The following is a 26,470-nucleotide window of genomic DNA, read 5'->3' as shown; positions in this document are numbered from 1 at the left end:
TAGCAGTAGCCTTCATTCTATGTATATGCCTGCTTATTAGGGCTTTCACACACACCCCCAAGCGGCATTATTACAAAGTCAGCTTAATTGCCCCCAACAATCTGGGTCCTCATTTTACCTTCCTCGGAAGGATGGAAGGCTGAGTCAACCTTGAGCCTGGTGGGACTCGAACCTGCACTAATTGCAGGCAGCTGGTGTTACTGAAGGAGGCATTAGCCCACTGCTAATGAACGGGAAATAATTTTTATCAACTTTGTGCAGAATTGACTTGCCAGGCCGGTGTGTTGTGCAATTAGCTCACATGGTGTAATAAGATGGAGGGTTTGTTGTCACTGTGAGTTGGAGGTGGGCACGAAGGGAGGCTCAGCCAATCTCAATGTATACATGGTTGTACTTTTGGCAATAAAGTTTCATTCATTCATTCAAAACTAAATTGAGTATTTAGGAAGGCTAAATCTCTGGTCTCGGTGACCGACCCACATTGGGTCTTGCAATATTTATTAAGTTTTTATGCTGCCCATCTCACTCTGCAAAGCGACTCTGGGTGGCTAATACGAGTTGGGGTATTCTTTATTGTTTCCGTATGGGCTTTTGCTTTGCAGAAATTGGACTCAAACCAGGAAAAATTCAAATCTGCAAGACATGTACACTGCGACTACGGAGTTGATTTATTTTGTGCCATCAATTCCTAGTTTTCGTTTCCTAGATTTTCTCCCAACCTACCTGACTTGATCCTTTAGTTTAGTCCTTCCCCCATCACTCCAGTAACTGAGTATGTCCATCTTGCTGTTGTCTATAACCTCCTCTCTCACCATTATAGATTGGCACACGGTGGCTCACATAGTTAGAATGCTGCGTTGGAGGTTAGCAAGGCTGGATTCGAAACCCAAGAGCTGCTTCATGTCGGGGTGAGCTCGTCACTCACTCCAGCTCCTTACAAGTTCATGAAGAGTCCCCCACAGGCACCCCCCAGGCAAAGGTGATGTCACCCACTAATTATTTCAACACTAATTCTTTAAACGGTGACTCCAAGACTGTTATCAACTTCTCACATGAACCAAGGCTTTCTATTGAGTATGTGCCGTTGGCAACTTTTAAAACAGTTTCAAAGACGTTCAGACACAATCATCCCGTTAGAATCCAGTTTATTTCATTGCAGTTACAGATTACAAATTGGACAGATGAGTGTTTAAATTAGACATACTCTAAAGCAGGGGTGTCAAATTGCCAGCCCGCAGGCCGGATGCATCATAGCGAAACCATGCCCACCCCATCACCGGCAATGGCAAAAAAGTCACAACACATCTTGTGACATTGCCAGTTTGACACCCCTGCTCTAAAGTCACTTTTCCAGACCTTGAAAATTCTGTCCCAAGCAAGGTAGAATTTCAACAGGGAGACCATCAGGAGTCTCATGCAAGAACCAAAAGAAACTTTTAGATAGTGTAGATAGAACAATTTGACCTTAAATCTGATCCTACCTCTTGTGAGTCAAGAGGCCAAGATCCTATGTCATCCTAAACCCTGATACAGCTTGGTTTTGGATTCTGCATGCCCCTGCCAGTGTTAACTTTGTTTTAAAACGTGGGACTTCAGAAAACCACATTGCTTTTTACGTGGATCTATCAAACAGCTAGGCTTCTTAATAGCATTATTCCAACCACTCAATGCCACCAACAGAGGCCGATTCCTTCCAATGTTTAACCAGCCAGTTAATCCAAGTGAGTAACTCATTCTGCCCATATTCCAAAGGAGAGAATCTTGGTATGTATCTTCTTGCGAAGATCTCAAGATCGATACGTTATACACTGCTGGGATCTGTTCCGGAGATCAACCGCGCTTGTTACGTAGAAGGTGTGACCGGAGTTCAGACATCACAGCCCACTGTGAGTATCACAGTTAGAATCAAAGGGCCTAAAAGGAAAAAGAATCGAAACAGAAATTCCTAATTATACATTTAGCAAGCTAGATATGAGATAATTTATTGCACCCCAAGCAATCAACAGGTAACAATACGGGATGTTTGTTCCAACTGTAGGCCTCAAAGGGGATCAAGTACCCTTCTGGAGATCCAGTTCAGCACACTTTCACTGTATCCTCAGGCAATGCCAGGGCACTCCATAGGTTGTGGAGACTCTGGAGTAAGGATGAGGAAAAGCAGGGGCTACAATTAATATTCTAATTATTACACCATTCCTAAATATCTCTCTTCTCTCAACAAATGAGCTCACGATGCAATTAAACTATTACTTATTAATTATTCCAATTTCACACCCTCGGATCCATAATCCGCAAAACACAGAGAACTGTGTTGAACCCATGATGGAATTAAAATTATTAATTTATATAACCACGCCTCTCCTCCAGGACTCTAGGAGGCTTGCAAGCAATTAAAACTGTAAAAAAAACCCTCCAAAGTACCCTCAAACAGTTGAAAAACAAGCAAGAAACGATAACAAGCACGTTAAAAACCATCATAAAATACATAAAACTCACACCCTACAAACCCATTCATTTAAAAACTGATCAGTACTCCATTGCACTGGCTGAAAAATTCCATTTATATTTATATATTTAAAGTTCCCAGCAGCCAGAAAAATGCCCTTTCCTATTGTTTTTTAAAAATGAATTTAATCTTTTTTTTTAAAAAAAAAAATTAATCTACTTACTAGTTCTATCCATTTTTTCCCCACGTGCAAATCTAAGTTTGCTCAAAATGCACGTTTACTGCATTCTGCACTGGGCGGCACCACTTTAGAATCCCCTTCTCCAGATCATACCATTCCGAGCTCTTCATGGGGGTGGGGGGAAGAAAGAGATTCTATTGGTCGATGCCAATGTAGAGCTCCGTCAGCGCAGGCGCAATGGATGGGGGTTTTCGTAAGCGGAAGAGAAAAAATAGGAAGACAGGATTCCCTCTACGGAAGCCAGCAAGGGACAAAAATAACATAGGGGGGAAAAAGACAAAGCTTAACACATTCACGTCTCCTAATCAAAACTGTTAAAACAAGGTTGTTAAAACAAGGTTGCTTCTATCATGGGAGTTGTAGATTTTATTCTGCAGATTTCCCCAATAGATAAAAGTGTATTTCTAAACTGGATCATTATTATAATTTTTCCCGAGTTTTCCAACGATTTGGCTCTCCTGCATTTCGCTCATCAAAATATACTCCCATAATAATTGGATTAAAACCCCAACAGGTTAAAGTTTATTTAACCCTGGTTCACCAAATAAATAATAAATAGCCATTTATTTCCAGCTAGGCTGTTCCTTTTTGCAGTCTTTATTTTATTATTTTATTATTTATTTTATTATTTATTTTATTTATTTTTATTAGGGAATTCATAATGATCTCTATACTCATCCTTGACTTGCAACTATTAAGTCACTTTTTTCAGTACCGTTCTAACTTTGAACGGTCACTAAACAAATACAGCAACTAGTAAGCCACACAACTACATTCTGATTTGTTTTTCTTGATGGCTTCCAAAGCTTAGAATGTTCTCTCACCTCCCCCCCAGATCAAATTATATCAGCATTACGTCCAACCTAGATTAGAAATATTTTTTTAAAAAAAACCTTTCTACCTTGTGTCACAAAAAGCCTTTATTATTATTTTTTTCAAAAGGAGCATTAAAAAAAAACCCTGAAATAGACAGTTTTCTAAAAAAAAAAGGGAGATGAAACTCAGATGTTCCAACCCGGAGTTTGTTTCAACCACCACATTATTTGGTCTATGAGAAAGTGGAAATAAAAAAAAATAAAAATAAAAATATATTGTTTTTACAAAAGGAAGAAACAAGTTTCCTAAGTCCTTATTACTTGGCTGAGGCAATAATCAGAGAAAGCTTTCCAAAGGAATAATTAATGTTGGCTGTTTGGGAAAATGAAAAGGGAACAGCATTCTTTAACAGGTTGCATTTATCCGTAAGAGTCTGATAATTATTTTTCTCCGTTTTAACCATAATTTAGCAAACTTCTTTTTTTAAAAAAAAAAAGAAATATTTTTATCGAGCATAATTAAAGCAGTGTTTGTTCTAGCTAGCATGTCTCCCATTCCGTTGCTGCAAAGGGGACAGAAAGCGCCATTTTTGTCCTTCTTCATCTCTGTTCAAGACTAAGGAACATCCATCGTTGAGAAAAGCTTGATTTTTCTGCCCAAAGGGACTTGAATCCAAGGTATCCAAGTGTGCCTGAAATCCTCAATCAGAGTTGTCTTCACATCCATCGCTACCTTCAGGATCAGACTGAAAGAAGCAAAACACTTTTAATTCTTCAATGGAGATTCTCAATCATCCAAGACACGATTGATTTCCCCCCCCCCAAAAAAAGGCAACTTTTATTTTCTTGGTGGTTTTTTTTTCCCCTTGAAAATATTTCATTTCTCATCCAAGAGCTGAAGAAGCTTCTTGGTTGAGAAGCAAAACGTTTTCAAAGGGAAAAAAAAAACAACCAAGAAAATCCAGTTGCCTTTTGGGGAAAAAAAAACATCTTTGAGACTTTTAATTCTTCCCAAAGAAAACCCCCACATAAGGCAATGAATGGTTACAATCTGCAATAGCATGGTTGGAAGTCACAACCTTGCTTATTTCTTAGGGTTTTGTTTTTTTTTGTCTACGGGGGATCTCCGTCAACGAGGTCACGGTTGTCTCAAAAGGTGCTTTCAAAAAGGCAACTGGACTTTCCTCAACAAAAACTCAAGTCCAGTTGCCTTTTTGAAAGCACGTTTCAGACATTCTTAAGATTTATTTTCTACTTTCTTCAAGGACCCCATGGAATCTCCATTAGCGTCTCCCATCATGTTATCCTCCCCCCCACCCGCCCAATGATAAATCTGTGAGCTGAGAAATAGCCAAAATTCTTTTCTTTTTCTTCCTCATTCCCTTCTATGGGTTCTGCCACATTCCTGGGGGGGGGAAGGTATGTATATTGTTCTTTCGCTTAGCTGCTACAATGTGTCCTCTCCACCTCCTCTATCTGCTTACTCTTTGAACTATTCTCCCCTTGATGTCAACCTGGGGATCTGGCTTATCTCTCGCTGCGGATGAGAAGTGACGTTTTCACAGCCTTGGGAACGGAGTCATATCAGCCTCATTCCCACTGAGGACTTAACACCTGAGGACTGGTCCGTTTGAACTGACCAGATGAATTATTGGGGTGGGGTTTGCTTTTTGCTCCTTTAACCTATTGATTTGAGCGGGAAACGCTGAGATCCTGCCTTCTATGCCTGCTGTCAGCTTCTCCTAATAAAAGCTCCTTTTGGGATGAATCTGTTGCAAGAGTTCTGCTTTCTTGGGAAGAGGTTTTGAAGTGGGTCCTTACAGCCTCTCCTCTGGTCCAGCCTCATCACCGCTGAATCCCCCTGGTTCTTGGGTTGGGAAGGAGGAAAACAAAATTATTTCCCCTCACCTTGGCATCTCGGATGTCTTCCTGCAACCTTGAGACGGTGGAATCAAACTGATGGTTGAAGAGCGTCTCCAGCCAGTTCATCATGGACCTTTCTTCCTTCTCTGTATGGATGATGGTGGGATAGATGTGCTGCTCTTTGAAAGCTGCGATCTCCTCCTCTTCTTCTGCCCATTCCAGGGCTTCGTGGAGACCGTCGTCCCCAAACCGTTGATTGTAGCTCTCGAAGTGAACCCGTTCCAAAATCAGACCCAGTCCAGGTGCTTTGGGGATGTCCACTCGCTCCTCACCCCAGCTCTGCTCCAGGATGGAGAGGGTGGCGTGGCCCTTCACAATGGCGATCACCAAGCCGATCATTTTGCGGATCTGGTGCATCATGAAACTCTGCCCTTTCACCTTCACCACCGCAAACTCCAGCCCGTTCCTGACGAAGGGCTCTTCGCAAAACATCTCCATGATGTAGCGTTTGGCGCTGGGATCCTTGGGGCCCTTCTGGGAGGTGAAGTTATGGAAGTTGTGGGTGCCTTTGTAGCAAGCCAGGAGGTGGTTGACGGCCTCCAAAGTCTCGGCACTCAAGCGGTAGGTTTCATCCTGAGGAGCATCGTCCTTGTGGGCAAAGGCGAACGTTGGTAGCATGTAGGAATAGGTCCGGGCATCACATCTGTTCTTGGAATTGAATTTCCCGGTCACCCTTTTGAGCCCTATTTTTTTTTAAACAGACAAAACTTTAGAACAATGTCAACTTTGGGTCAACCTTTTCTCACAGCTGGGCAGGATCCCGAAAACAAGAACTTATACACCCCCCCAGTATGGGTCCTTTGATAATGGGTTAAATGCCGAATCCAGAGGAATTTCCAAATCTGATTAAAAGTAGTTTCCTTAAAGTAGAAACTCTTGGGATGATGTGTATGGTGATCCTCAGTCAATCCAGGTCAGGGTTATCCCAAAGGTGCTTTTTTTCAGGAGGCAACTGGACTTTTCTTGTTTTTCTTTGAAGACGTTTCGCTTCTCCTCCCAGAAGCTTCTTCAGCTCTGACTAAAATGGTGGGGAATGGAAAAACAAGAAGAAGAAAAAAAAATCCAAAAAACCCCCAAGAAAGGCCAGCTGCCTCCTGAAAACGCACCTTTGGGACAACCATGACCTGGAGGACTGAGAATCTCCACATACATTTAGCGACGCGCTTTGGATGAACACCCTTCGGATGGTGAGGGACTAAGAACGGATTTCCAGGAAAATAAAATTGCAGACCGCAGGAACCGTTTGAGCTTCAGTTTGAGATGCAGACAACACAGACTCATCCCCAACAGCCTGCGCCCGTCTTCAACAGTGGAGGGACACGGGGCAGGCAACATCCTGCAGAAAGCAGAGCTTCCACAACACAAGTCCTTTCAGCAGTTCCAAGAAGGCTCCACACCCATTTGCACCACTCAGGTGACCCTGAAGACACAGGTAAGGCTCCAAGGGGCCTCAGCGTCTCTCCGAAAGAAGGCAAATGACCCGCTGTCTGCAAGGAGTATAAATCCTTCCATTCCCCACCGTCCAGTCAGAGCTGAAGAAGTTTCTTGGCTGAGAAGCGAAACGTCTTCAAAGGAAAAACAAGGAAGTCCAGTTGCCTCCTTGAAAAAGCCCGTTTGGGATCTTGGATGGATCTGAATCTGGGATTTGATCTGATCCAAATTTGGATGCCCCCTTCATGGACCAAGCTGGACCATAAGAAAGGCTGAGCACCAAAGAATTGAGACCTTTGAACTGTGGTGCTGGAGAAGACTCCTGCGAGTCCCTTGGACTGCAAGGCGATCAAACCGGTCGGTCCTAGAGGAGATCAACCCTGACTGCTCTTTAGAAGGCCAGATCCTGAAGCTGAAACTCAAATACTTTGGCCACCTAACGAGAAGGAAGGACTCACTGGAGAAGAGCCTAATGCTGGGAAAGGTTGAGGGCAAGAGAAGAAGGGGACGACGGAGAATGAGGTGGCTGAAGCAGGAGGCATGAGCTTAAATGGACTCCAGAAGATGGTAGAGGACAGGAAGGCCTGGAGGAACGTTGTCCATAGGGTCGCGATGGGTCGGACACAACTTCGCAACTAACAACAACAAATTTGGATGCTTGGGAACTTGTGTGTTTACAACAGCTGCAGCGTCTGCAACCTTCCCAGCCAGCTTCCAACCAGCAAAACCAGTGGGAGGAGCCAGACTCACTTAAAAGACGCTGTAATTCCCTTAACGACTGCAGTGATCCCTTTCGACAAGCCTGCAAAATGGAGTGGAATGGCGCCACCGCCCCCTTAACCCCTGCCTTGCTTAGAAATGGAAATTCTAGTCAGCTGTGGCCATAACGCAGGCAGTCCTCAACTTCCAACAGTCCATTTAGTGACCATTCAAGGGCACTAAGGAAAGGGACTCAGGCCCATTTTTCACACTTAACGACCTTCACAGCATCCCCACGGTCAGGTGAATCAAAATCCAGACCCTTGGCCACCGCTTCCTATTTACGACGGTCGCAGTATCCCTTTGCGACCGTCTGGCAAGATTCAGCAAGACTTTTGTCTCTAAATAAAGAATTCTATCTATTCTAAACGAGGACCAATAAAGCAAATTGCTTAGAAGTAACTCTGCAGGTCTTTCTAAGTTTGGGAGCCTAACAGATGCCTCTGCGCAGGCGGTCCTCGAATTACAACCATTTTTTTTTTAGCAACCGTTCGAAGTTTCAACGGCAGTGAAAAAAGTGACTTATGCCCATTTTTCACACTGACATCCGTTGCAGCATCTCCATAGTCAGACGATCAAAATTCAGACTCTCAACAACTGACTCGTATTTACGACGGTTGCAGCGTCCCCGGGGTCACGTGATCCCCTTTTATGGTCTTCTGACAAGCAAAGTCAACGGGGGGGGGACAGATTCGTTTAACAACCAGGTTACTGACTTAAAAACTGCAGGGACCCACTTAACAACTGTGGCAAGGAAGGCCGCAAAATGGGGCTACACTCAACTAAGAAATGTCTCACTTAACCCAAATTTTGGGCTCAATTGTGTTAGTAAGTTGAGGACTACCTGCAGAGGGCTATCTATCTCTGGAGGGTCCTAGACTGTATGCACAACCTTAACTGGAAACCCCCCCCCCAAAAAAAAATACATTTAACGTCATAAGCTAAATATTTCCACCTGTGCAGAAAAACGTTTTGTTGTTTCTGGTTTTTCTAGCTGTGCAAGATTTTATTCCTGTTACACAAGGTTTGACTATAGGGGGCAAGAGCCTCTTACTTGAAATGAGAAACCCCCAAGCTTGTTGTGCCTATGACGTAATTCTAAAGTGGTACTCTCTTACCTAAAATTCTTATATGAGAAGGAAGATGCTCGTTAATCTTTTGTAAAATATCTTCAATCATCCAGACCTTCAAGGAGACAATCTGTCCAGCCGCAGACACGCCCTGAATTTTTCGTTTTGCAAAGAAAAAAGAAAGAAAAAAAGAAATCAAATAAAAACGAGGGATGATTTAAACGGAACTGGACAGAATTTTATAAAAATGCCAGCGAGTCACGTTTTAAAGGATGTTTGTTTGCAACTCAATTTATAATTCACAGACTTGAAAATGTTAAATGTTAAAATTAAGTCCAAGGGGGGGAGCTGCTCTTTCAAAAACTGCCTGTATTACCCTTTCAGCGCAATCGTAATTCCCCGTCGTTAAACAGATGGTCATTAAGTCAAGACCTACCTTATCGGTCCTGGCGCATCTCTGAAACGACATTTTCTTCATGTCTTTTCCGTGATTTTCTGGAATACATCTGGATTTTATGAGGGCTGATACTAGGTCATCCTCAATGGTCCTGTACTGGGAAGTTTTCACGTTGCGCTGAGGGGGGGGGGGAAGAGAGAAATGAATACATTCAACTCATCTGAGCCCGGAGAATGAATTGCTCTGCAGGCACATGCCTGGCGGAGGAATCCTTGGAGTTGAAGTCCACAAGTCATAAAAAAGGGCCAGGTTTGAAGACCCCTATTCTATGAGACCATCTGAGAGAACTTAACATCAGCTGAACCAGCTCATCTTCACCCTAACAAGGACTTTTGTAGTTCTATAGATAAGAGCATTCAAACCTCTGCAGAGAACAGAATAACAGACCTGGAAGGGACCTTGGAGGTCATCTAGTCCAACCCCCTGCTCAGGCAGGAAACCCTATACCATTTCAGACAAACGGTTGTCCAATCTCTTCTTAAAAACTTCCAGTGTTGGAGCATTCACAGCTTCTGGAGGCAGGTGGTTCCGCCGGTTAATTGTTCCGACTATCAGGAAATTTCTCCTTAGTTCTAGGCTGCTTCTCTCCTTGATGAGTTCCCATCCGTTGCTTCTTGTCCTGCCTTCGGGTGCTTTGGAGAATAGCTTGACCCCCCTCTTCTTTATGGCAACCCTTCAAATATTGGCACACTGCTCTCGTGTCACCCCTAGTCCTTTCTTTTCATTTTTCTCAACCGTGGCAACTTGGAAGAGGTCTGGACTTCAGCTCCCAGAATTCCACAGCCAGCAATTTTACCCTCATCTTTACATCCCCAAGAAGCTAGTGGGGAAAAGAGTTCCTTCTGAGTCTCTTTCTCCACCCATTGTGCATCTGTGGGCTACGCCGTCTCTTTTCTCTGCGTTCCCTAGGCCAGGGGTCTCCAAGCACTGAGCCACAGCCCATTACCGGTCCACAGCCTATTTGGAATTGGCCTGTGTGAAAGATGGACTGGGGTGCACAGAAAAGCACACTCCAACTCATGCAAGCGTTGGGGGGGGGCTGCAGACACGCTGCGCATGCACGCCCATGCGTGCCGGCCTGCCACTCTTGCGAATTGAGCTGTATGTGCACAGCAGCCCGATGCTCACGGGGTGTGGTTCCCCTCTTCCCCGCCACCAACCAGGCTGGTAAGCTGCAAAGATTGGGGACCGCTGCCCTAGACAGCCTCTCTTCCTCCCCCCCCCCACCCAAAGTCTTCCCCACGTGCCATTATATCCAGGCACTGACCTGCATTCCATGGTAGCCCTTCCCACAATACACCAGCAAGAGCACAACTTTCTTCTTCGGGAACTTCTTCGTCTCGTCCTTGACCTCTTCCTCATTGTCCTTGAACCTTTTGACCTCGTGTCCATTCTCCTCCTGCCTGCCGTCCCCGTCCCTCGGCCGCTTAGCCAGGCTGTTTTCCAGACTTCCCAGCTGCTCAGCCATGGCAAGACACTGGAAGAGACCACACCGAGCGCCACAAGGACCCACAGATTAATGGAGGAACAGCTGCTTCGTTGCAATGCTAGTTGGGTGTGGTAGTCAAGTACAGTTGCAATGCTAGTCAGGGATAGCTGAAATGCTAGTTAGATATAGGTATAATGCTAGATGTGGGACGCGGTGGCTCAGTGGGTTAGGATGCTGAGCTTGTCGATCAGAAGGTAGGCAGTTTGGCGGGCCAAATCCCAAGCGCCGCGTAACAGAGTGAGCGCCTGTTACTCCTCCCAGCTTCTGCCAACCTAGCAGTTCGAAAGCACGTAAAAAATGCAAGTAGAAAAATAGGGACCACTCCGGTGGGAAGGTAACAGCGTTCCGTGCGCCTCTGGCGTCTAGTCATGCCGGCCACAGGACCACGGAGACGTCCTCGGAGAAGCGCCGGCTCTTTGGCTTTGAGACGGAGATGAGCACCGGCCCCTAGAGTCGGAAACGACTAGCACGCAAGTGCGGGGGAACCTTTACCTTTACCTTATAATGCTAGATACAGATGTAATGCTAGATATAGATATGCCAGTTAGGTACAGTGCAATGCTAGCTAGCTACAGTTGCAAGGCTAGTTAAGGACAATTGCAATGCTAGTTAGGTATAGTAGCAATGGTAAGTTATGTGCCATTGCAATGTTGGTTATATATATAAGGGCAGAAAGAGAGAACCCATGTATAAGGATGGCTTTTAAACTGCTTCTGTCTCTACGTTGCTTGTATAGAATGTAAAATAATAAGGGTTGAAGGGACCTCGGAGGCCTTCTAGTCCAACCCCCTGCTCATGCAAGAGACCGTCTACCATCCAGACAAATGGCTGTCCAGTATAAATGCAAACACGAATAAAATAAATGTTTAGAGCTGAAAAGCAGATGATAATTTTGCAGGAAAGAACGGTTAAAAATAAAGCAGGGGAAGGAAATCCTGTTTCTTTTCCAGAGAATGAATGGGAGGGAGGGAGCGAGCAAGGAAGAGAGGGGGGGGGGGAGAAGGAAGGGATGGGAGGGAAGGAGGTAAGGAAGGAAGGAAGGAAGGAAAGAAGGAAGGAAGGGATGGGAGGGAGCAAGGAAGAGAGAGAGAGGGAAGGAAGGAAGGAAGAGATGGGAGGGAAGGAGGAGAGAAAGGAAGGGAGGGAGGGAAGAAGGAAGGAAGGAGAAAGATGGGAGGGGAGAGAAAGGAAAGCAAGAAGGCAATAAAATCTGGAGCTGAAAGGCAGGCAGAACCTTTGCCTGCAGCCCAGGGGATCCTCTGCTCTGCTCGTGAGAACGACCCTCCTCCCTCGCGCACGCCTTCCTTTTTCACGGATACCCACATTCCGACGTGCTCCGCAGCGCCAAAGACTCGCGGCTCTCCTCCGGCCTTCGCCAACCAACCGGCTAGATTTCCAAGACGCCAGCCAGAATCGGCCGCTTGGCCCGAGCAAGCCAGGATCCGGGCGCCTCCGCCGACCCCCGGGGCCGCTTCTCCATGCCCCAGCGGCGACCCAGAGAGAAGCCCAAATCCCCTTTTTCCCCCCAAGCAGCCACCTCATTCCAGCCCGCGCCGGAGAGGAGCCGAGCCAGGAGACCCGTTTTGCAAAGCGCCGCCGGCCGTTCCGACGTGCAATGCAACAAAGCCCCGCGTCCCAAACCCGGGACCACGTGGGAAACCGGAGCAGGGAGGGAGGAAGGGGGTGGGGGGGTGGGGGTGGGGTGAGAAAGAAGGGGGGTTTATTATGGGATGGCGTACGGCAGGCGAAGAGGGACCGGGTGCATCGGCCGGCCGTGCACGGCGTTGCGCGTTTTTGCTTTGCAAACGGGGAGAAAAAAAAGAAGCAAAAAAAAAGAAGCAGCGGGCGCGCTTGCTCGCCGAGACGTCGTCTGAATAGATGCGCGTCGGGGGCGGGGAGAGGGGCGGCAGCACCCGTGTCTCCAGCACCCCTTTGGGCGATTCGAGTTTGATTGCACTCGCTTTGCCAAGAGGCCGGGGGTGGGAGGGGGGGTGGGGAAGAGTGGCAGCGCCTTACACGGATCTGCTGTTGTGTGAACGGGGCCCAATCTTTTTTTTTTCTTTTTGAATGGAAAAGTTTTTCAGTACATTTTATTTTTAACAACCCCTCCCCACCCACCCCCTTCCCAGCCCTACCCAACCCTCCCACCCTCCCCTTCCCCCCTCCCCGTCCCCGACTTCCCAGAGCTAAATACAAGGTATAAAAGTAGAAACAATCATAAACAACCATATGCTAACAACAATGAACTATTGAGTCTATCGCACTTTAGCTCTTATAGAAGTGACTACAAGCAATACAAATATCACATCAATACTTATTCAAATGCGCCTTACACGGATCTGCTGTTGTGTGAACGGGGCCCAATCTTTTGAGCAGCGCTTGGCACAGCAGGGTTGGAAGGGAAACCCAACTTGGTTTAACCCAGCCATGCTGGATCCGAACGGTGGTCGCTTGGGTTGCGATTCAATCGGCTGGTTGCAACTCCAGCCTTGGGTTTGGAAGTTGGATGGGAGAATTGAGGCGCTTGGCGTGGCATCAGAGCAGCGGGCTGGCTTCGCATCTCGGTTTGTTTCCAGGGGGCTTGACCATGTTGGGGAACGCCAGGTCTTTTTATGGTTAAAGGTTCAGGGGCTGGGGGGAGCCTCAAACGTAGAGAATTGGGGTCCCACGTGGATGGGCGCCTGTGTCCTTTGCTCCTTTTAGCCCGCTAAAGCAGGCCTCGACTTAAAAGCGTTTGTTTCGTGGCAACAAAGGGTTGTAAAATGGGGCAAAATTCATTTTTTGGTGGAGCAGTGGAGCCTTGGTGGAGCAGTGGGCTAATGCCTCCTTAAGTAACACCAGCTGCCTGCAATTAGTGCAGGTTCGAGTCCCACCAGGCTCAAGGTTGACTCAGCCTTCCATCCTTCCCAGGTAGGTAAAATGAGGACCCAGATTGTTGGGGGCAATTAAGCTGACTTTGTAATAATGCCGCTTGGGGTGTGTGTGAAAGCCCTAATAAGCAGGCAGATACATAGAATGAAGGCTACTGCTAAGCTTGTAAGCCGCCCTGAGTCTTCAGAGAAGGGCGGGATATAAATGGAATTAAAATAAATAAAAATAAAAATAAAAAATTTAACAAATGTCTCACTTAACAGAAGTTAACAATGGCACTGGAAAAAAGGGGCTTATGACCACCTTGCAGCCTCCCCAGGGTCACGTGATCAAAACTCAAGACCCTCGCCAACTGACTCATATTTACAACGGTCGCTGTGTCGCGGGGTTCACGGGATCCCCTTTCGCGGCCTTCTGACAACTGAACAACTGCAGCGATTCACTTAAAAACGGTGGCAAGAGAAGGCCGTAGAAAGGGGCAAAATTCGTTTTAACAAATGTCTCACTTAACAGCAGAAATGTGGGACTCAACTGAGAGGACTGCCATCTGTATTTATGACGGCTGCCGTGTCACGTGGACATCTTTTGTGGCCTGACGAGCCAAGTCAGTGGGGAAAAAGCCAGATTCACTTGAACAACTGTGGCAAGGAAGGTCGTAAAGCAGGGCAAAACTCACTTAAGAAATGTCTTGCTTACCAATGGATATTTTGGGCTCAATTCGGGTTGTAACTTGAGGACTAGTAGAGTCGTAGGCTAAACAGAGAAGTCGAAAACATCCTGTAAAAGGGGTCCATAATCAACCTTTTTTTACGTATGTGGAGATCCTCAGTCAATCCAGGTCAGGCTTGTCCCAAAAGGGCAGCTGGACTTCCTTGTTTTTCTTTGAAGACTTTTCGCTTCTCATCCCAGAAGCTTCTTCAGCTCTGACTGGACGGCAGGGAGTGGAAGGAACATCACAGTCAGAGCTGAAGAAGCTTCTCAGATGAGAAGCGAAACGCCTTCAAAGCAAAGTCAGTGTTGTGATTCAGGGTCAGCCTGTGGGTTCGGCAGTTGGGTCGGATGACTCAGAGGAGGAGGAGGAGGGGGGTGTTGAAGAACTTGCTGATGATGGCTTTGAGGCTCCGCAGAGCCCCCAGCCAGGCCCCTCCCACCTGGTGGAGACCCAGCTGTGTGAGCCTGACAGCGTGGATGAAGATGACCCACAGCTGGCCCTGTTCAAGGACGCCCGACGCAGGAGGCAGTCAAGTAGGAGTAAACAGAGGAAGGCAATGGGGCTCCTCGGAAGGAGGCACAGAGAAGCCACGCCCTGAACTCTATATAAGGGGAATGTGTGGGAGGGCTGGTTTGCTGAAGGCAACCGCTTGGATTGTTCCTGCTTCTTAGCTCGTGTTTTATGGTTGGTGTCTTGTCTTGCTCTTGTTTTATGTGAATAAATTTGGCAGGCTTTATTCCAGCCTCTTGCCTTTGTAAAGGGGTCGTCCCTGCTTTTGCTGCAGGGCTGGTAGCAGGCTGGTACAGAACAGTCAGGAAGTCCAGTTGCCTCCTGAAAAAAAAATCTCCTTTGGGCCAAACTTGCTCACGTTGTAGCCAAGATCACACCAGGGTTTCCCCGTGGCATCACCAAGAATCAAGTCCTTTCCAAGGCGACTTCAGCCTGACAGGCCACCATCGGCAGAAGGTCCCAAGGGTGCTTTTTCAAAAGGCAACTGGACTTTTGTTTTTCCTCGAAGACCTTTCGCTTCCCATCCAAGGAGCTTCTTCAGTTCGGACTGAAGTCTGAACTCAGAAGCCAGAAGGTCTATGGAGATCCTCAGTCAATCCAGGTCAGGGTTGTCCCAAAGGGGCTTTTTTTTCAGGAGGCAACGGGACTTTCTTGTTTTTCCTTTGAAGATGTTTCGCTTCTCATCGAAGAAGCTTCTTCAGCTCTGACTGGATGGTGGGGGAATGGAAGGATTTATACTCCATGCAGAAAGCTGGTCATTTGCATTCTTTTAGAGAGCCGTTGAGGCCACTTGAAAGTTTATCTGTGTCCTTGGGGTCACCTGAGTAGTGCAAATGTGTGTCAGCTTTCTTGGCTGCAAGATCAGGTGACCCCGAGGGCACAGGTAAACCTCCAAATGGCCTCTATGACTCTCTAAAAGAAGGCAAATGACCAGCTGTCTGCAAGGAGTATAAATCCTTCCATTCCCCACCATCTATTCGGAGCTGGAGCTTCTTACATGAGAAGTGAAATGTCTTCAAAGAAAAACAAGGAAGTCCAGTTGCCTCCTGAAAAAAGTACTAGCAAGCCCTAGTAAGGCCACACCTGGAATACTGCAGCCAGTTTTGGTCACCATATCACTAAAAAGATGTTGAGAGTTTGGAAAAAAAATTCAGAGAAGAGCAACTAAGATGATCCAAGGCTTGGAGACCAAAACATACGAAGACTGGCTGCAGGACTTGGGTCTGGCTAGTCTAAAGAAAAGAAGAAATAGGGGAGACATGATAGCAGTGTTCCAGTATCTGAGGGGCTGCCCCAAAGAAGGGGGGGTCAAATTATTCACCAGTGCACCAGAGGGAAGGACAAGAAACAATGGATGGAAACTGATCAAAGAGAGAAGCAACCTGGAATTGAGGAGAAACTTCCTGACGATGAGGACAATCAACTAGTGGAACAGCTTTGCCTCCAGAAATCCTGGGCGCTCCATCCCTGGAGATTTTTAAGAGGCTAGACAGTCACTTGTCTGAGATGGTATAGGTTCTTCGGTTTGAGCAGGGGGCTGGACTAGAAGACCTCCAAGGTCCCTTCCAGCTCTATTCTATTCACCTCCAAGGTCCCTTCCAATTCTATGGGATTTAATTCAGTGCACACTTTTAGTGCACACTTCTATTCTATTCTATTCTATTCTATTCTATTCTATTCTATTCTATTCTATTCTATTCTATTCTTCTCTACTGTACTCTACTGTACTCTACTCTACTCTTTTCTATTCTATTCTATTCTATTCTATTCTATTCTATTCTATTCTATTCTATTCTATTCTATTCTATTCTATTCTACTCTATTCTATTCTTCTCTACTCTACTCTACTCTACTCTATTCTACTCTATTCTATTCTATTCTATTCTATTCTATTCTATTCTATTCTTTTCTATTCTATTCTATTCTTCTCTACTCTATTCTAGTCTATTCTGAAGAAGCTTCTTGGATGAGAAGCGAAATGTCTTCAAGGAAACACAAAGTCCAGTTGCCTTTTGAAAAAGCATCTTTGCGACAACCATGATGAGAATCTCAGCAGAACACAGCTACTGAACTAGAGGTCCATCTTGGAGAGAGTGGGGGGGGGGCGCGGGGAAGACCAAAGCACTCCAAGGATGAAAAATCAAAATTTTATTTTCCTGAAGTTGGCGCCATACAACGGAAAGCAAGAATACACCCATGTGCCAAGTCACATAACACTTTTCCAACAACAACAACAACAAAATAATAATAAAAGGCCAAGTGTCGATCAAACATACTTTCCCATGAACATGAACAGAGTGGCGACGATGCTGAAGGTCAGTTGGGATCTAAATTCAGACGTTACGTACAAAATGCTGAATCAGTAACAACCCCGTAGTGGAAAAGAAGCGGATGAAAGAAGCCCCTTCCATCCTTATTTCCCCCACCACCACCATTTTAAAACTTTTTCCTGTTCCTGACGTGTACAGATCAATAAATAACTACTTTCCCCACCAAACAAAACGAACAAAACAAAAAAAAGTCAACAATGTCTCATGCTACATGCAGTTAGTTTGAAAACCTAAAAGGACAAAATAAAAATAAAGTCACCAATATGGCGTTAAGAAATGCCTTGTTTCTATATTCGTTTTTCTTTAATCCAAGCACAGTGGTTGAATTTCAAGTATTGAGCAAATATTGTACATGTGAGAAAGATGAAGCTCAGTGATTTCTCTTTTTCTTTCTTTCCTTTTTTTCTCTCCTGAATGACGTGGACAGCTAAGATGCATTCAAGTCACTAAGGATAGCAGAAGAGTTAGCTCTGAGTAAACCAAGTGGTTTAACAAAGTGGGGAGATAAAGTGGAAATGTACAGCCTCAAAAGCAAAAACTGGCAACCTGGCAAGGAGGAAAGACTTTTTCAAACCACGTTTCTCGTGCAACAGGCACGGCGTCTTTGTCCCATAGCAGCAGGAACAGAATCTCTTAAAAGTTTAGGTTATCCACCTATCCCCTTTGGTGTTTTAAACGGAAGAAAACAGCTGAAATACGCAAAAAAGCGGGACCTAATTTGATCAAGGAGAAAAGGCGACGTGCATTTTTAAGATTGGACATCTCGACGGGGCTTTTGCTTAAATGAAGAAAAAAGCGAAACGAAGAGTGATGGATTGAATGATTGGAGAGAGAGAAAAAATCCATATTCAATGAAGCAGAGATAGAAAAGCCAGAAAAACATGCCGTCATGGCCAAACCTAGCAACACGCTCGGCCCGATGCGAAAGTCCTAAAACAAGACCAGGAGGTTATTATTTTAAAAGCAGATAAAGGCCACGCAACGGTGGTTACGAACCGCACGGATTATGAAATGAAGGCATTTGCCTTCAGGAGACTTGAAACTCATTGGTAGCCTCACGTCGCAATGAACAAGGACACACATTCAATTTTGAAGCTGCTAAGATTGTTGGCCGAGCAGGTACGAAGATAGCCAGGGAAAGGATTGAAGCCTGAGATACGGGCCCCTTGTCGGTCAACAGGAACACTGATTTACCACTAGCTTATCCGAGTGATTGGCAGCCAGTCGCCAGCCATCAGTACACCAATCAGCCAATGGAGAATAATTCCCTGAAAAATGGGCTCCAGAACGAGTCCGACAGCTCGGAAGAATAAAACCACTGGTCCCAGTGACTGATCCAGATTCAACTTTGGAAAAAAAAGATTAAGGAGCAGAAGGGATTTCTGGAATAATTCAGAAGGGAAAATGTTGGGTCTGTTAGGATGTTTTGAACAGTGGATAGGAAGTCATCTGCTTTAGTTCCTTGAGTTATTGTTCTCTCTTTTGTTCCCTCCCTTCTCTTGTTTTCTATTTTCATTACAGATTTTTTTTAATTTATGGAAAAAACATCTTTCATTAAAAAAAATTAAAAGTCTTCCAGAGGAGAAGATGGCTTAAGATAAGTGGAATCTTTATTTCCCCACTCTGTTTTGGTTCAGAGTTGTGAAAAGGGGTTGGGGTTTGCCTCAAATTTTGTGAGCAGGTGACATTAATATGAATTTTTTTGGGGGGTGGGGAGGATGTGTAAGGGGCTGTAAATGATAAATTGCTTTCACAGTTGATTGCCTTGGATGCCGATTGGTAGAGAAAAACATTAGAGAGAGGGAGGGAGGGAGAGAGAGATGGAGGGAGGGGGAGAGGGAGAGACGGAGAGATGAAGGGAGAGGGGAAGAGAGAGACGGAGGGAGAGAGAGAGGAAGGGAAAGAGGGAGAGATGAAGAGAGGAAGAGATGGAGAGAGGAAGGGAGAGGGGGAAAGGAGAGGAAGAGAGAGACGGAGGGAGAGAGAGAGGAAGGGAAAGAGGGAGAGATGGAGAGAGGAAGAGAGAGGGGGAAAGGAGAGGGAGAGGGGAAGAGAGAGACAGAGGGAGAGAGAGAGGAAGGGAAAGAGGGAGAGATGAAGAGAGAGAGGAAGAGATGGAGAGAGGAAGGGAGAGAGGGAAAGGAGAGGAAGAGAGAGACGGAGGGAGAGAGAGAGGAAGGGAAAGAGGGAGAGATGGAGAAGGAGAGAGATTGCAGCTACAAGCCATGTTGTAACAGATACGTTCTGCACTAGAAAAGTCACAACCAAGTATTACAAACACAATGGGATAAGATCAGACTGTGGGATAATGTGCAAATAGAGGACATTATTTGCGCTCTCTCAAACACACACACACACACACCATCTCAGGAGCAGAAGTGAGAATATTCCTTCTCTCCAACTCCATTTTGGAGCTTTTCACGACTGTATCTTCCTAATTTCTAACTTTTCTGTTTTGCACCCCTAGAGAAGTTGGAAGTTTCTGGAGCCCAAGAAACTAACACACCGCGTGAGAGGTTTTTCCAAAGCTGAATGTTCAATCTTATGGACTAGCCAGAAGAATTCCTATTCTCAATTCTCTCAATCTGTGGTTTGTCCTTGAGGCGATGTATCTAAAAAGGTCTGAACTGTATTCCTAACACTTAGCTAGTTCCTGATAATAACTTGATGCTTGATAAACCCAGATATGTTTAGCCCTGCTGCAAACTTGGAGACAAAGATATTATACTTTGATTACTTTGGGTTTGTATGTAAGATCTGCATCTCCACTCCTGGCTCATATTTTCACGAGGGCTGAAATAATGTTTGCTGGTTTCTTATTTATTCAGGCACAATTCAACATGGATGGCTTTTAATCCCTAAAGCCCTCTTTCCCTTGAAACGAAACATCATTGTACCTAATTTAAACACGATCGAGTTGCCAGACACGCCGTAAACAAAAGATGTGTGGAAATGTTGCATGTAAATGAGAGGGATTTTTTTTTTAAAAAAAATCTTTTAATGCATTAAATGTAGATTACCTTTTTTTTAAAAAAAAAAAAAGGTTCAGAACTGGCTTCTAAGCCAGTAAGATTGTTCCTTATGAGAAAATCAGGGATAGATTCTGAACTGGCTGTATGCAAAGAAACTTGACTTGCTCTTATTTCAGAAAAGGGGGCAAAAAAAAAGAACGTTAATACTGAAATCTAGGTTGTATTTTACAAGCACGCGTCCTCACTTTGCACAGACAAAAAAAAAATGAACCAAACTTTGAATCCCTCTGTTTTTTAAAAAAATAATAATAATAAATCAAAACCCAAATGCACACATCACAAAAACAACACAACACAAAGCTCACGGGTGTGTCTCAAGCATTTCCTCGCAGCTGTGGCACCTTCACATGTTCAACTGTGCATGAAACAGCCCACCCGCCCCTTCAGACAAACGCAGACACACCGCAAAATGCAGAAACGTATGCACGCCATGCCCTAACATTTTTTGGGGGTGGGGTGGGGTGGGAGAGCTACTTCATTGCTTTAAAAACAGGAGGATTGGGAAATTTTAAGTGAAATGCTAAAACAGGAAAAGAAGACAACTAAAAAAAAACCTGCTTTGCAAAAAACGGGGGCGGGGCGAGGGGGGGAGAACCCAGCAAATTGCAAATACACAAGCAGTCGTGATCCTGTCCTTGAGCTTCTGAAAACCAGGCTGCTTTGAACAGTATATCCATTAAAAAGAGAGAGAGACAGAGAGAGAAAGAGAGGAGAGAGACAGACAAGAGAGAGAGAGAGACAGACAGACAAACAGACAGCAGACAGAAAGAAAGAATAAGAGAGACCATCATTGATGTTAGAAAAACGTTCAAGTTAGCAACCTGGATTACAGACAGCAGGAAGAAAAAGGCATAGCTGTTTCCCCCCCACCCCCCACCCCCCATTCTAATAACATACAGTACAGTTAAAACGTGTAAGATTACGCTATACATTATATACACATAAATACATATTGGATCTTAGCAACGGGCTTGTGTGTGTGTAGACACCCACACGTACTTGTAGTGCAATTTCTGAACAACAACAACAACAACAAAAAAAAACCAACAACAACGCAAAGGAATCCTCTACGATGAAATTAGCACATAGCAGAACATGTCAAGAAGTCCCATCCCAGGAGCTGTTAAAGAGAAAAATCCAGCACTCCAGCATGAAATTCCACATCTCCGTAAAGTGCTCCTTTGCTTCACAAAGCTAGTGTGTGTGTTGCATATGTGTTTTCTTTCCACTCTTTTTCTGTCCTTTAGAGAAGAGAAGCTATTGATGAGAAGAAGAAAAAAAACAAACAACCCCAATGTTTCTCCAGAAGAGATGCCTTCTTACAACACAGGTACCTAAATTGGACGAGGGGGCCGTTTCCATGCATTGATTTAATGCCCCCTTGCCCGCGTGCAGAAGGCATCTCTTTGCCCTAGACGTTTTTGGCTTCTTGAGACGGAACACGATAACTTTAAGATCGTCTGGCGTGGCTCCAACTGCTTGAAAGAGGTCTACGGTCTTCTAAGGATTTGTCCACCTCCCCATCGATGAAGGAAGAATGGCTCTGCCCCATCGCATCCACCGCAGGAGAGCATCAAGTCTAATTTCCAGCACCCCAGACGATGAAGCAGGCTCAGGCAAAGCTGAGCTCCGGATCTTCTTCCTTCTTCCCACGCCAAGAGGGACGCGAAGCATGGGAGACGTTGAAGAACACCAAGTACGTGGAGATTGGGGAATGGTGGGCAGGTCCCAAGCGTGCAACCAGACAAAATCTGTAGAAGAACAGCTGTCTTCACCAGGGATGTTCTTCCCTGGCTGAGCTTCATCCTTCTAACCAGGAGAAGCCATCCAGGTGTCCACTGCCAGCAGTAGACGAAAGTAACTCCAAGTTAAGAGGGCCCAAGCTGGCCTTGCCATAACCCCACCTGTTCATCTTCAGAAACAAAACAAAACCAGTGGACATGAAGCAGGCTTGGTCCTTGGTTTCCTCAGCCCTTTTCCACCAGCTGGAAGAGGGTCTTTCTGTATCTACCTGTCCCCAGTTTGCACCAAGGTGAGCAGGAAAGAGCTGCTACTCCTGAAAAAAAAAAGAGAAAGGAAGAGAAGGGATAACCAGGGAAGCCAAAAATGGCTTCCAAGAAGAGGTCCCATCTGAGACTTCTTCAGAAGGGTGCAGGGCTTAACTCCCGAGGGTTTTAGGAACCAAAGCAATTACCTGCGTGGAAAAAAACCCTAAAGCTTATTGTCATGCACAGATCCCTGATAGCAAGCTGGACAGCCGCCGTTCAATGCACATTTTACCTAAAAAGACAAAAGGATAAGAGGAACATGATTCATTGGTTGGGTGAGACGCATCAACATTCGCCAGGACTGGAAAAATACCCCAAATCTTCAAAAATTAAAATAGCTTTAAGCTCCAAGGTCAAACCTGACTTGACTCCATAGTTGCCGGCACCTGCTTTTGCTCACAGCTTTTCCAAACAGTGACAGGAGGAGGGTGGAAGGAGACTATGGAATGCAAGAGAACCGGGAGACGTTATCTACCAAGGACGAGTGATGGAAGAACCTTTGACCAGAGCAGTTTTTCCCAAAGCAAAAGAACTTAAAAGTGGTGAACTACGAACTGTGGGTAGCCCAGAAGGGAAGAGGGGAGTTACCTATTGGGGTTTTTTACAGGAAAATCCCCAAACTGACTTTGTTTCTGCCAGGCCAAGATGGTAGCAGAACATCCAGATGCAGTCACAGCTTTGTTTCCATACAGTATCAACCTTGTGAACTGTAAAGCTTCCTCCTTCCATTATATATTCAAGATGGACGGTGATTAATATTTATGTTACTTATATGTAAGGGTGTAGGTCTATACATATGTTACATATAGTATGTTTTAGATGTGTGTTATGTATATGTACACTTTGAGAGGAAGCAACTAAATTTCATTTTTTAAAAATGTGTGCCATTGTGCCCACAGGAAAAAAAAATGACAATAAAGTTTATCTAATCCAAGAAAAAAAAAATTCAATAAAGCTAGACTCTTGGTCACCCTAAAGAGCTGGGACTTTCTTTTGTTGAAAGTGCCAAATGGGACGGTCAATACCCAATTTTGCGAGCTACATTGGTTACCAGTTGTCTTCCAGGTGAGGTTCAAGGTTTTGGTTATGATCTTCAAGTCCTTACATGGCATGGGTCCGGGGTACCTCGAGGACCACCTGCTGCCGGCGTCAACTCCCCTCCGCCCTGTGCGCGCCCACAGAGAGGGCCTCCTCAGGGTGCCTCCGGTCAGGGAATGTCGACTGGCGGCCCCCAGGGGGAGGGCCTTCTCTGTGGGCGCTCCGGCGTTATGGAACCAATTGCCGGTTGAGCTCCGGATGGCATCGGACCTTCGCTCCTTCCGGCGCGGGCTGAAGACCCACTTATTTGAACTAGCTGGTCTGGCCTGATGGGGAATATTAGGGTTTTAATGGGTCTTTTATTGTTTTTATTGTTATTGTAATTTTTAATTGGGCATTTATTTAATTTCTTTTTAATTTTTGTATTGTTATTTATATATGCCCTGTTAACCGCCCTGAGTCCTTCGGGAGAAGGGCGGTATACAAATTTAATAAATAAATAAATAAATAAACAAATAAATAAACAAACAAACAAACAAACAAATAAATAAATAAATAAATTTTGTACAAACTCCCATTTTGTGTCCCAAAATCCTTTCTTCTCCAAATAAGTGAAAAAGGCCAGAACAGTAGACCTCAAAGCAGTTATGATTATGAGAGTCATTAGTTAAGAAAGTTGCAGAAAGCAACAAACAAAAACTCTCAGAAGGGGTCTCACGAGTCTCTTGCCTGGCCCTCCTTACATTTATTGATGTTCTCAACATCTCCTTGCTCAGTGATGAAGTTCAAGAGTCCTTCCATCAAGAGCAACGCTTTCTGGTATCTTTGCACACAGTCTTCTCGGTGGTGAAACATCTCATCCAAAGCAGCAGCCTGAACCTGGGAAGGAAAAATATCTTTATATATCTATCTTTATATATCTATATCTATCTTTATATCTATCTATCTATCTATCTATCTATCTATCTATCTATCTATCTATCTTTATATCTATCTTTATATCTATCTATATCTATATCTTTATATCTATATAACTATCTATCTATCTCCATATCTTTATATCTATATCTATCTTTATATCTATCTATTTATATTTATATTTATATTTATATTTATATCTATCTATCTATCTATCTATCTATCTATCTATCTATCTATCCCTCTCATCTATCTCCATCAATCACCATCTATATCTATCTCCAGCCATGTGAATCGTTCGTCTGTCTGTCTATATCTATCTATCTATCTATCTATCTATCTATCTATCTATCTATCTATCTATCTATCTATCTATCTATCTATCTATCTATCATCTATCTATCTATCTATCTATCTATCTATCTATCTATCTATCTATCTATCATCTATTTCCATATCTTTATATCTATATCTATCTTTATATCTATCTATATTTATATCTATCTCTATCTATCTCTATCTCTATATATCTATATCTATCTATCTATCTATCTATCTATCTCCATATCTTTATTTCTATATCTATCTATATTTATATCAAAGGGACGCGTTGGCTCAGTGGGTTAGGACGCTGAGCTTGTTGATCAGAAGGTCGGCAGTTTGGCGGGTCGAATCCCGAGTGCCGCGTAACAGAGGGAGCGCCTGTTACTCATCCCAGCTTCTGCCATCCTAGCAGTTCGAAAGCACGTAAAAATGCAAGTAGAAAAATAGGGACCACAACGGTGGGAAGGTAACAGCGTTCCGTGCGCCTTTGGCGTCTAGTCATGCCGGCCACATGACCACGGAGGGTCTTCAGCTTTGAAACGGAGATGAGCACCGGCCCCTAGAGTCAGAAACGACTAGCACGCATGTGCGGGGGAACCTTTACCTTTATATCTATCTATCTATCTATCTATCTATCTATCTATCTATCTATCTATCTATCTATCTATCTATCTATCTATCTATCTATCTATCTATTTATCTATCTATCTATCTATCTATCTATCTATCTATCTATCTATCTATCTACACACACGATTATGCCTAACAAAAATAATTCTGGCTTAAAATCTATCTGTTCTTTAGTCATTTTCTCTAACCGTGTGTGTACCAGAATCTTTTGGCTTTGGGGCTTGTCCACCAAAGACGGTAATAAGTGCCTGGTTTTTGTCTACATTTCCAACGGTTGCTTGACACGTTTTTAAACATTTTTGCTAGCCTCCCCGGTGTTAAGTGCCATCTGTAAAACATTTTGTATAGATTTTCTTTGTATGCCACCGCTGCTGTTATTTTAGTATTTCTTTCCCAGAGGCTTTGCCAGTTTTCTACTTCTACGTTATGTCCAAAATTCTTTGGACAGTGTTATCACTGTTTCCTTAACTTGTTCCTCTTGGAAGGAAAAACATCTTGAGGTTCTTCTAATTGCCTTCAGATCAAAACTCTTTTGAGTTCCCACCCCGAGACAGACCGGGGCCCCACCGCTGCCACCAACATGGCCATCCTCCTCCATGGCAACACCAGGTCAGGTCTCACCTACCATCTGCACAGCGTGGCTGAAGATGAGCTTTTCAGCCGTGGTGCTATTGATGCGGTCCATGAGTTTCTGCTTGTCCATGAACCACCTCTGCAGCCTTAAGTTCAGGTGATGGCACGAAGAGACGCTGCTTTTATACAGGTCGTTGAGCTTTCTCACAACTACAGGAAGGAAGCAAAAAGGGAGAAAGTCACCCGCCAGATCAGGGGTCAGCAACCTGAAACAGTGAAAGAGCCACTCGGATCCGGTTCCCTCACAAAAGGAAAAACTGGGAGCCGCAAAAACAATGTGTGTGCATGTGCGTACATGCGCGCATGCGCAGAACAGGGTTTGAAGAGTGGAGCCAAGGCGAGATATGCACCTACCCTGCATATTTGAATTGATTGGTTGAACTTTTTCAGTCCCACCTTTTTTTTTTTTTTGGACTGCACATGGCAGAGGACTGGGAGCCGCAGGTTGCAGACCTGTGCACGAGGTAAAGAAAACCGGCCGCACACTTCCTACAAGGCTCAAGGGTTCTCTTGTGTGGCGTGTCCCCTGAATGTCCTTGGACCGATCGCAATCAGTCAACTTGCTTCCAGAAGTTGGGAATGAACAAGTTGGACTAGAAGATCTCCAAGGTCCCTTCCAAACTCCTATTATTCTGTTATTTCATGACAGCGAGAACCATTAAATCAGTGGAACCACCTGCCTCCAGAAGTTGTCAATGCTCCAACACTGGAAGTTTTTAAGAAGAGTTTGGACAACCGTTTGCCTGAAATGGTATAGGGTTTCCTGCCTGAGCAGGGGGTTGGACTAGAAGAC

The 26,470-nt window shown here is 44.7% G+C and overlaps 2 protein-coding genes across 7 annotated transcripts in view; both read right to left on the bottom strand.

Annotated features, from left to right (window-relative positions):
• Nucleotides 1-1,134: 1,134 nt before the first annotated feature.
• On the bottom strand, nucleotides 1,135-12,995 carry PUS1 (pseudouridine synthase 1). Of its 4 annotated transcripts, XM_081338957.1 has the most exons (6): nucleotides 11,955-12,995; nucleotides 10,410-10,619; nucleotides 9,122-9,259; nucleotides 8,734-8,836; nucleotides 5,411-6,108; nucleotides 3,957-4,248 (listed from the first exon to the last, which is right to left on the bottom strand). In XM_081338957.1, the coding sequence occupies exons 1-6, from the start codon at nucleotides 12,858-12,860 to the stop codon at nucleotides 4,204-4,206; spliced, it is 2,100 nt and encodes a 699-aa protein (XP_081195083.1). In that variant the 5' UTR covers nucleotides 12,861-12,995; the 3' UTR covers nucleotides 3,957-4,203. The 4 variants fall into 4 exon arrangements, with proteins under 4 accessions (XP_081195085.1, XP_081195083.1, XP_081195086.1 ...); XM_081338959.1 differs by lacking the exons at nucleotides 3,957-4,248; nucleotides 5,411-6,108 and adding an exon at nucleotides 1,135-1,914; XM_081338960.1 differs by lacking the exon at nucleotides 11,955-12,995 and having other exon boundaries at nucleotides 10,410-10,779.
• Nucleotides 12,996-16,857: 3,862 nt separating this feature from the next.
• Nucleotides 16,858-26,470, bottom strand: part of ULK1 (unc-51 like autophagy activating kinase 1) — an 83,521-nt gene continuing 73,908 nt past the window's right edge. For all 3 annotated transcript variants that reach the window (XM_081339115.1, XM_081339114.1, XM_081339116.1), the window contains 4 exons: nucleotides 25,670-25,827; nucleotides 23,916-24,051; nucleotides 22,281-22,366; nucleotides 16,858-22,142 (listed from right to left, as the gene is read on the bottom strand). In XM_081339115.1, the coding sequence (XP_081195241.1) occupies nucleotides 22,311-22,366; nucleotides 23,916-24,051; nucleotides 25,670-25,827 (350 nt within the window). In that variant the 3' untranslated portion in view covers nucleotides 16,858-22,142; nucleotides 22,281-22,310. The remainder of the gene's footprint in view (nucleotides 22,143-22,280; nucleotides 22,367-23,915; nucleotides 24,052-25,669; nucleotides 25,828-26,470) is intronic.

Source organism: Vipera berus (genome assembly GCF_964194415.1).
Source record: "Vipera berus genome assembly, chromosome: 14".
NCBI lineage: Eukaryota > Metazoa > Chordata > Lepidosauria > Squamata > Viperidae > Vipera > Vipera berus.
This window is presented reverse-complemented; position numbering and strand designations above follow the sequence as displayed.